This window comes from Borostomias antarcticus (genome assembly GCF_949987555.1).
Source record: "Borostomias antarcticus genome assembly, chromosome: 1".
Lineage (NCBI taxonomy): Eukaryota > Metazoa > Chordata > Actinopteri > Stomiiformes > Stomiidae > Borostomias > Borostomias antarcticus.
The window spans coordinates 42,000,641-42,011,550 of record NC_140234.1 but is presented as its reverse complement, the minus strand read 5'-3'; the positions used below and the strand labels follow the sequence as shown (position 1 = coordinate 42,011,550).

The 10,910-nt window shown below is 45.0% G+C and overlaps 1 protein-coding gene across 3 annotated transcripts in view; it reads left to right on the top strand.

The window, feature by feature from the left end:
• gdpd1 (glycerophosphodiester phosphodiesterase domain containing 1) overlaps positions 1-9,028 on the top strand; it is a 10,101-nt gene extending 1,073 nt beyond the window's left edge. The window contains exons 2-11 of one of the 3 annotated variants that reach the window (XM_084447605.1): positions 999-1,081; positions 2,279-2,321; positions 3,073-3,208; positions 4,438-4,483; positions 4,857-4,978; positions 5,153-5,242; positions 5,445-5,578; positions 6,309-6,368; positions 7,195-7,246; positions 7,344-9,028. In XM_084447605.1, coding sequence (XP_084303731.1) covers positions 1,012-1,081; positions 2,279-2,321; positions 3,073-3,208; positions 4,438-4,483; positions 4,857-4,978; positions 5,153-5,242; positions 5,445-5,578; positions 6,309-6,368; positions 7,195-7,246; positions 7,344-7,478 — 888 coding nt within the window. In that variant the 5' untranslated portion in view covers positions 999-1,011 and the 3' untranslated portion in view covers positions 7,479-9,028. The remainder of the gene's footprint in view (positions 1-998; positions 1,082-2,278; positions 2,322-3,072; positions 3,209-4,437; positions 4,484-4,856; positions 4,979-5,152; positions 5,243-5,444; positions 5,579-6,308; positions 6,369-7,194; positions 7,247-7,343) is intronic. The other 2 variants (XM_084447606.1, XM_084447604.1) reach the window with 2 other exon arrangements.
• Positions 9,029-10,910: the final 1,882 nt, after the last annotated feature.

Genomic DNA, 10,910 nt, shown 5'->3' with positions numbered 1-10,910 from the left:
GTGCTGGGTACCACCATTTTTGCTGGCCATGATAAGATATCTGGTTCTGGGCAATGTCTACAAGGACAATCAGGTAGCTTCTTTTATGAATGTTAATGAGCCGTACCCTGCCACCCTAGGCAAGGCAAGGCAAGTTTATTTGTATAGCACATTTCAGCAACAATTCAAAGTGCTTTATATGAGACATTAAAAGCATCAAGACAAAGTGCAACACATAAAAGGTCATATAAAACGAAACGCAAAAAAGGACATTTAAAACAAAATGCAGGAAAAATAAAATACAGGAATAAAAGTTACAGTGCAGTGTATGAATTAATAATTATTTGATTTAATAAAAAGCAGCGGCAAAAAGAAAAGTCTTCAGTCTTGATTTAAAAGAACTGAGAGTTGCAGCAAACCTGCAGTTTTCTGGAAGTTTGTTCCAGATATGTGGAGCATAAAAACTGAATGCTGCTTCTCCATGTTTTGTTTTGGGACAGAAAACAGTCCTGTGCCAGATGACCTGAGAGGTCTGGATGGTTCATAACGTAGCAGCAGATCAGAAATTTATTTAGGCTCTAAACCATTCAGTGCTTTATAAACCAACAGCAATATTTTAAAGTCAATTCTTGGAAAGACAGGAAGCCAGTGTAAAGGACCTCAGAACTGGAGTGATGTGATCCACTTTCTTGGTCTCAGTGAGGACTCGAGCAGCAGCGTTCTGAATCAGCTGCAGCTGTCTGATCGATTTTTTAGAGAGACCTGTAAACACACTGTTAGAGTAGTCGAGTCTATGATGAAGATAAACGCATGGACAAGTTTTTTCCAGATCCTGCTGAGACATAAATCCTTTAATCCTTGATATATTCTTCAGGTGATAGTAGGCTGACTTTGTAATTGTCTTAATGTGACTGTTGAAATTCAGGTCTGAGTCCATGACTACACCAAGATTTCTGAAATTAATGAATGAATTATACATTGTTTTAATTAAAGGAAGGTACTTTGTTCTAATTTCTAAGCAGCTCTGCAGATATGGATGACTGTTACGCCCCCACAAGGTGGCTCAGGGAGGAAGGGCGCAACATAAGGCAACAGATAGCAGGTGAGGGTGCAGCAACACAAAACTCAGAAACCAATAATAAATCAAGAAGGTTTATTAATATAATGTAATCAGCAACACAGGGATCAAGGAGAACTATCAGTGGCACCAAAGAAAATACAAAAAGAAATAATAACCCCACCCCCCTTGGCAGGTGCTAAGCACCCCTAAGTACAGTGGGTGGTGCTCACTCTAACCTAGGGTTGTAACAACAGGTAAACCTACATGATGCTAAGATGTAGACCCCAGGGTATCTTCCTATTCTCACTTGTCCGTGTGCAAAAACAAGAGATTTAACAAACATAACACAACTAAAGTAGGCTGACAACTAAGGTAAATGGACAACAAAATACAGAAGCTTCACATGTAACATAACTAAAGGACAAACATCAAACAGAATGAAAACAAACCAGAGCTCTGCCACAGCTCTCCAACTAAACACAAACCAACCCAGCTCTCAAAAGGGAGAGAGAGAACTGAAGGAAAAGGGGACTATATATAGGGCGTGGGACTGGCTGATTGGAGATATGGAACAGGTGGTGAATGGTAATTGGTGAACCAGGCGCACGCATCTGAGAAGTAGGAGAAGTGAAACAGAAGGGGGAGACAAAAACAACACAAAACAGAACCAAACACAGTAGGCCTACATCCATACAACATACATAAACCACACACGTAACAATGACAATACACTCTTTCTGAGACTCTACTTTAATAATAATAATAATAAGTAATAATGCATTATATTTATAAAGCACTTTTCACTGAGACAATGTTAAAGTGCTGGAGACTTTAATGCCATAGTCATTGTACCATACGAGAAACAAAATAACTATTAAATGTTTTCCTACTTCCTACATGTAAGTCTAAAATGAGTCATACACCAAACAGCACACACCCATGTTTGCAAGGGTTTCCTCCCAAAGAACCCAATTTGAAGAACCTGCAGAAGAACAGATGCTCTTCAGTCCGGTCCCTGACCAAGACCTGGACTGAGCACTTGGACTTGGCCCCGGGCGCCATGAACGATGGCTGCCCACTGCTCCTGGCTGCCCCTGGAGGAGGACGGCTTGGACGGGAGAAATGCAGGGAACACTTTCCACCGATGTGTGCTGTGTCAGCGCTCACTCTGTAATGTGTGTGTCCCTGTGTGGACGAATAAAGCCCCCCCCAGGTCCTGTAACTTGTCTGTGATTGCAGGGGCAGGAGAGAACCTGGAGAACACCATGGAGGCTTTCACACAGTGAGTCAGTCAACCTCTCTCCTGCACCTCCACCTGCTCTCCTAGACCACCAGACCTGCTACACACCAGACCACCAGACCTGCTACACACCAACCACCAGACCTGCTACACACCAGACCACCAGACCTGCTACACACCAACCACCAGACCTGCTACACACCAGACCACCAGACCTGCTACACACCAGACCACCAGACCTGCTACACACCAGACCACCAGACCTGCTACACACCAGACCACCAGACCTGCTACACACCAGACCACCAGACCTGCTACACACCAGACCACCAGACCTGCTACACACCAACCACCAGACCTGCTACACACCAGGACACAAGACCTGCTACACACCAACCACCAGACCTGCTACACACCAGACCACCAGACCTGCTACACACCAACCACCAGACCTGCTACACACCAACCACCAGACCTGCTACACACCAGGACACAAGACCCGTGGGCAGTACTTCCTGGTCATGAACACATCACACACTGTGTCATTAAGAGGATCTATGTTTCTTCAGGCCTCAGATGAAGAGTACCCAGTCTCCCCTAGTACCCCTAACCCTAGTACCCGTAACCCCGCTACTAATGTAACTATCAGTTCACATCTGTTAATCAGGATGTTTTTACTGTTAGTGGATTGTGTAACGGTGCATTTTAAGACTGAGTCATGTTGCCACATTGGCATAGAACAGTAAAACTAGGCTGATGTTGGCATTGTGTGTGTGTGTGTGTGTGTGTCCAGTGCGGTGGAGCTGGGGACTGACATGCTGGAGCTGGACTGTCATCTCACTAAAGACGAGCAGGTAGTAGTGTCACACGACGCGGACCTGAGGAGGTCTACGGGCGTGACCAGCTACATCTCTGACGTGGCGTTCTCTGTGAGTACCTCCAGGGTGACCGCTCAGCTGTGTGTGAGTAGCGCTCCCTACTAGGGCTGGGTAGCGATTCCAATTTCAAGAATCAATTCGATTCCTATTCACAAGGTTCAGAATCGATTATCATGATTCGATTCAATATCGATTCGGTTAGTGTTACTAAAACCTTTTTTTTTTTTTTTTTTTGCTGTAACCTTAATTATATGACTGCCAAGTTATGCAACACATCAACAGGCCTACTACGGCTGGGTATTGATACTGATTTCCAAAAATGAATGAATGAATCATTGAATGAATTAATGAACTATTCATTCCTTCATTTATTCATTAAATACAAGATCGATTTTGGGATTCATGAATCGATTCTGAATCATTTGATTCAATCGATTCTGAATCATTTGATTCAATCGATTAATTGATTTTTTTTAACCCAGCCCTACTCCCTACACACAGTAACCATCCCTACATACAGTAACTATGTGTATATGTTTTACCCTTTCTGTGAAGCAGCTTGAGATTTCATTGTATTTAACAGTGTGCTGTTGCTGTACGGCGCCGCCCTGCTGGCGACCGTGCTGTTTGCAGTGCGCTGTGATTATATATTACAAGGGCTTCACGCTGACGTTCACGCTGACATTGTAGGAGCCATAATGTTTATTTAGTTTGTATGTTTATTTTTGTTTTGTTTATAAGCCTACATAGCTTCCTTTGCTTTTTGTCTAATAATTGATCTAATTAGTGTGATGTTAGTGTGTTGTGTGGGGGTGTGGTTTTACCTCCATGGCTGTGGGGAGGGACGAGGACAGGTAGACAGAGAGAGAGGGGGGGTCAGTAGGCTCAGGATATTTTCTGTTGACCGTCACCGTTTTGTCCCGTTTAGTTTGGTTTACTTTCATCATGTTATTGTTTGTTTGCTCATGAGTTTGTATAAGTGATATTTACCTTGTTTTTCGTTAAATAAACACCATCATCTTTATTTCTGCCTCAATATGGATCTATGAAGCAGTCATACAGCAACGAGTCTACCTTAAACCTCTCAGGACCCCTTTTGTTTGGTTAGAAGTCGCTACAGACTTTATATGTCTATATCTGTTCTCTGTGTTCTGATGGTATATGTCTATAGCTCTGACTCTGTGTCTGTTCTGATGTTACAGTATGTCTATATCTGACTCTGTGTCTGTTCTGATGTTACAGTATGTCTATAGCTCTGACTCTGTGTCTGTTCTGTGCAGGAGCTTCCTCCGTATCTGTGCAAGCTGGGCGTGACGTTCCAGAAGGGTGCGTAGCGCTACAGGGTTTCATCCTCATATAAAGTGCAGGCTTGCCAGGTCATTGTCTTTCTAAGAATCATGTTCATCGTTGTGGTGTTTTATGAGTGTTCTCTAACCATGCTGTGTGACTGTGTCCTTGCTGTGCGCTGTCTGTCTGTCTGTCTGTCTGTCTGTCTGTCTGTCTGTCTGTCTGTCTGTCTGTCTGTCTGTCTGTCTCTGTCCTGTCTGTCTGTCTGTCTGTCTGTCTGTCTGTCTGTCTGTCTGCCTGCCTGCCTGCCTGTGTGTCTGTCTGTCTGTCTGTCTGTCTGTCTGTCTGTCTGTCTGTCTGTCTGCCTGTCTGTGCGTCTGTCTGTCTGTGTGTGTGTGTGTGTGTGTGTCAGAGTGTTTCTGTGAGGGGGGAGAGGGACAGCGCATCCCCCTCCTCAAGGACGTGTTCGAGGCCTTCCCCAACACCCCTGTCAACATCGACATCAAGGCCGACAACGACACACTTATCAAAAAGGTGTGTGTGTGTGTGCGTGCATGCGCTCGTGTGTGCTTGTGTGCATGCGTGTGTGTGCGTGTGTGTGAGGATCATTCAGCATTGACCACGGGGGAACAGATGTTCAGTGATGTTCAGCTGTGACTGTGTGTGTGTGTGTGTGTGTGTGTGTGTGTGTGTGTGTGTGTGCTGTAGGTGTCAGAGCTGGTCATTCAGTACGACAGAGAACATCTGACGGTTTGGGGTAACCGCAGTAACCAGATAATGAAAAAGTGTTACAAAGAGGTAAACCAACCAAGGCTGTTCGTCTAATGTCAAACCCAAATGAAGCATGAATATCCTGGTTGAGCCGAGTGTAGATGGTGCTGATCTGTGGTGTTGTGTTGTGTGTGCCGGTGGGATGGTGCTGATCTGTGGTGTTGTGTTGTGTGTGCCGGTGGGATGGTGCTGATCTGTGGTGTTGTGTTGTGTGTGCCGGTGGGAACAGAACCCCCGGATCCCGGTGCTGTTCAGCGCATCCAGAGTCTTCCTGCTGATCGGCCTGTTCTACACTGGCCTGCTGCCCTTCACTCCCCTCAGGGAGCAGTTCCTGGAGATCCCCATGCCCTCCATCATCACCAAGTATGGACACACACGCACGTGCACACACACGCACACACACACACCTTGATGAGTGCCATGTATTGAACATACAGACCTATCATGGCATGTATTGTCATTTCTTGTCTCTCAAGGACAGACGTGTCACTGGGATTTTAGGTTGCAAATGTCCCACTGGACGTCTTCTCGTCGATCTTACGGTCGACCAAACGGCAAGAGGTGGACATCATTGGATTCCCCTCGGCCTACAGAATCTAGCTGGCCTGTTTTAGCCTGAGCTTGGTTTTGTCTGGTTAGAGGAACGGGGGGGGGGGACTCCCTGTCTGCTGGGTTCTGTTATGTGGAACCCTCTCCCTGTCTGCTGGGTTCTGTTATGTGGAACCTTCTCCCTGTCTGCTGGGTTCTGTTATGTGGAACCTTCTCCCTGTCTGCTGGGTTCTGTTATGTGGAACCTTCTCCCTGTCTGCTGGGTTCTGTTATGTGGAACCTTCTCCCTGTCTGCTGGGTTCTGTTATGTGGAACCCTCTCCCTGTCTGCTGGGTTCTGTTATGTGGAACCCTCTCCCTGTCTGCTGGGTTCTGTTATGTGGAACTGATCTGATCTCTTGGAACAATTAACCGACTCAAAGAACACGTAAAATATGTTCCCCAAATTATAAAATCTGCTAAGAACGAGGTCACAGAGCAAGCCTGGTGATGAAAATGTGTAAAGCCTCAGTGTTCTGATCCCTGAGATGTGTTTTGTCTTGCAGGCTGAGGGGTCCTGAGACCCTGACCAGGACTCAGCGAGTCTCCATCTGGCTGGCCGACACGTAAGAACACCTCCCTCTCACGCTCTGCACCACAGAACTGCTCTGCTACCTCATTATAAACCTCCCTCACACTGACTCACTCTCCTCACCACAGAACTGCTCTGCTACCTCATTATAAACCTCCCTCACACTGACTCACTCTCCTCACCACAGAACTGCTCTGCTTCACAACCTCATTATAAACCTCCCTCACACTGACTCACTCTCCACACCACAGAACTGCTCTGCTTCACAACCTCATTATAAACCTCCCTCTGCTCTGCTTCACAACCTCATTATAAACCTCCCTCTGCTCTGCTTCACAACCTCTTTATAAACCTCCCTCACACTGACACACTCTCCACACCACAGAACGGCCCTATTATTATAGGGGGCGTAGCCTTATTAAGAGCTGATTGACTCTCAGTGCGAAACTGACAATTTAAATTACCTCACTCTTATTTGGACATATTTCCCCACGAAAGAGCCGTTCCAGGGAGTTCTCACTCCTCAGTGAGTGGGCGGAGCCCCGCAAATTCTCTGAATGTCGCCCAGCGATGAGAACGCGTGTGAAGTACAGGAGCTCAACAGGGCTAAGCTACCAAAGGAGGCGTCAAACCTTGATAGCTACTTATTTGAATATCCTGTCTTTTTGACCTTTTCGCAACTCTTAATGTCTCACTAACTTTTTTTTGTATTAAATAACTATAGCTATACTATATAGTATATGCTGTATGTACTGTAGCTACTATATATACTGTACTATAGTATACTGTAGTGTAGCTGTAGCATTGCTATGGGCTGATTGGAAGTCAGTGTAAAGATGTAAAACCTTTTTCTCTTGCAGCCTGTTGATGAGAAAAGCTCTGTTTGACCATTTAACAGCCAGAGGAATCCAGGTGAGGCCACTCCCCTAACGGCTGAGTCGGCCATTCTGTGTGTGCTACCGTAGTAACGCCTGTCCGGTCCATAACCACGGTGCGCGTCTGCCTGCAGGTGTATGTGTGGGTGCTGAACGACGAGGAGGACTTCAAGAGGGCGTTTGACCTGGGCGCCGTGGGGGTCATGACCGATTACCCCACCAAGCTGAAAGACTTCCTGGAAAAGAATGGCACCGCTAACCCCAAATGACCCGCCGGACTCTGTCCTCCTTCCATCCATCCATCCATCCATCCCTCCGCCAGACTGATCAGCTGCCCTACAGGCCTTCACACAGCTGCCCTACAGGCCTTCAGGCACACACACACACACACACACAACACACCCAGAGACCCATAAACACAGCATAGCTGGAGCAGCAGGCAGCTGTGACTCAGGACTGGTTCTCCAAACACCGTGCAGCTACTTTGATTGATTACAGCTACTGTACTTTGATTGATGACAGTGATGTCATGTTTAGTGAATGTAAAGACCGACTCCAGGACAGCATGGCCAGTAAGTTAGGGGGGCTCTGGGGAGGGAAGGTTGGGAACACCTGCTCTATGTCACCAAGTCATGATCCACTCAGTATGTGCTGTGCACAAACATTTACATTGATAGAGTCTGATCTGAATTTAATTTAAGTTCTCTCAGTGCTGAAAAGGGAAGAGAAGAATCAAACGTGAGTGTAAGAGGCACATGGTAAATGGACTTCACTTATATAGCGCTTTTCTCACCCCTAAGGAACAAAGCGCTTTACAATGGCCTCTCATTCACCCATTCACACACACACTCACACACCAGTGGCGCCAGCAGACCATACAAGGCGCTAGTCTGCTCACTGGGAGCAATTGGGGGTTCAGTGTCTTGCTCAGGGACACTTCGACATGTAGACTGGAGGATGCGGGATTCGAACCGCCGACCCTACGATCATTGGACGACCCACTCTACCTCCTGAACCACAGCCGCCCCATCAGGATGGAGCAGCTCTTTACAGAGAGGAAGGGTGATTTACAGGGACTAGTAGAACACTGGAGAGAAACAGGTACTCAACCAGTGAGCAACACACACCAGTCCTCTCGGAAGCTCTTATGAATCATACAGCACATGAACGATGGCTTGCTAGGCTTTCAGAGAGATGGGAAGTGTATATATGACTAACAGTAGGTGTGTTGCTGACCACTCTGTGACAACCCTGAGGCCTCACATATTATGGTCTGTCAGTCAAGTAGTCGGTAATTCAAGCCACCAGGGGCGAGGAGCTCAAAACCTTTTTCCTCTTAAAAAGAAATCTCAATCAGATCTGATCAGATTTTGAAATCCCATATTGTGATGAAGGATCAGATGACTCAGATTCAGACTGTTCAAGATGACCAGATCCTGATTATCAGTGCTTTATCAGGCCCGCCTGTGGATTTCTCTCTACACTAAATGAGAGACTCCGTGGTCGTGCAATGACAGATGCCATTGAGATATGGTGGTGCAAGGAGATATACCATTGAGATATGGTGGTGCAATGAGATATGCCATTGAGATATGGTGGTGCAATGAGATATGCCATTGAGATATGGTGGTGCAATGAGATATGCCATTGCCATATCTAGTGCCTAGGGACTAGAGCCTATTTTTTGTAGATAATTGTTTGATGATTCAAAATGCAATTTATGATTGATATATTTGTTGAGATAATTTTGTAATCATAAACATATTTGGATGAAAGCACTGAGGTAGGCTAGAGGCCACTGTCAATGTAACAGAAAGAAATAAACAATATATACAAACACTGAGTCTGCAAACAAAGTATTATTTTAATTTACAATCTATCAGCTTTTTAGATTAGAATGTATTTTGAAATGCATTGAATACTATATTTTGTTTGGTAATCCACCCTAAATCCACCCTCCTACTGGAATCAAGGTAAACTCTGTATTGCAAGTCACGTGACGGTATGCGGCCCAAAAGGATTATTTCCAGTAGAAATAGAAAAAGCGGAAAACACATTTTTCTGTGTATCATTCAGCATCAGAGACCAATCTAATCTAACCATCAAGTTTTAAAGGCCTGGTTCTCTCCAACATTATCTCCTTCCTACAGTCCAGGGCCAAGAGGGGAATTCTGGAGTGAAGTCACAGCCTGCCTCTCTCTCTCTCTCTCTCTTCCTTCCTGTATGACTTGAGTGGTCGGATGAGGAGGAGGTCTGTCTGTCTGCCTTATAATAGTCAATCATTCTGTCGTCGCTCAGTACGTTCAGTTATAGTTTTAGAGAGTGAATTAAACATTTATTTCTAAATCCAGTCCTCATCATGACTATGAACAGAAGGGAAACATGTCTATTATGATGATGTAGCCCATAGGCCACGGTCTGTAATGCCTAAAGTCTTTAAATAAGCAGTCCTGACAAGTTGACTACATGTGGGGATCTATTTATCTATAGACCTGTAGGCTACTGTTGTCCTTATCAATCTCTCCGCTACTAGGAATGATTAAATAAAACGCTGCATGAACTCGCACTTCCTCGTCGCAAATTCGGATATGTTTCTCAGCCTCCAGTTGCCGGCTGATGTCAATATAATATCATCATCGTATCATTCGCTATAGCTCGAATGCACACAGGTCGGAGGTAGGTATTTTGCCATTGCGACTTGCCACCTCCGACCACAAACGAACGCATCATACCGACAGGCACTATTGAGTGAAAATAATCTGAATGGGCGCTTGGGTCTGGTTTTCTGGTTGAACTAGTGCTATACTGTAGAAGCCTACTGCTAGCTAATTTAGCTGTCAGTGGAAGTAAGGTTAACGTTAGCTACCCTAACGTTTGACATTAGCTAACGTTAATTTACCGGCAAATGTTTTTTCAGGTTGGACATTGAGTCCTTGGCCGTCGAGAGGGTTTTGTTGGCTGGGAGGCATAGTTTACACTGTGCTGTAATATTGTTGTGGTTCTGTGACAGGTAAATAAAAAAAAATGCTGGTATTTCCAGGATTTTAATGCACATTGCGGTATTTCTGCCATGATGCCCGTGCTGCTCGCTGTCTGCCTGGCAGCTGTGGTCCAACGAGCACATCAGTGGGAATCTTGTTGGCAATAGGCAATAGGCAATTGGTAGCCTATTACTAGCCTACTTTTTTTTCTTTTTTTTTTTAAAGCTATTTTGTAAAACTGATGAGGAGGCGAGGGGTGATTGTAATCACGCCTGTAGGTTAATCCCCGTTACTATGCAAATGTAACTGTAATCTAGATTACATATTTTAAATTGTACTGTAACGGATTACAGTTACTGTTTTTTTGTAATCTGATTACGTAACGGCGTTACATGTAATCCGTTACTCCCCAACCCTGCTCATAATAGTCACCATGCACAGCTGATCATCTCACAAGACAAAGCAAAGTCAAAGTAAAGTAAAGTACAATTCATACAATTCAAGATTAAGAATGAGGTTTATAAGGTTATGGCCCATACAGTGGGTAGAGGACAAATGTGAAAATATAGAACTGAGTCACTGACACAAAAAAACACATGTATGGCGATAGCAGTGCCAGTTCTAGTGGTAACTAATGAAGTTTAAAACCTTATTCACACATAGCTGTTTTAAAATATACATGCAGTGATATGAGGCGCCACCTATTGGTGAGGACCAAAT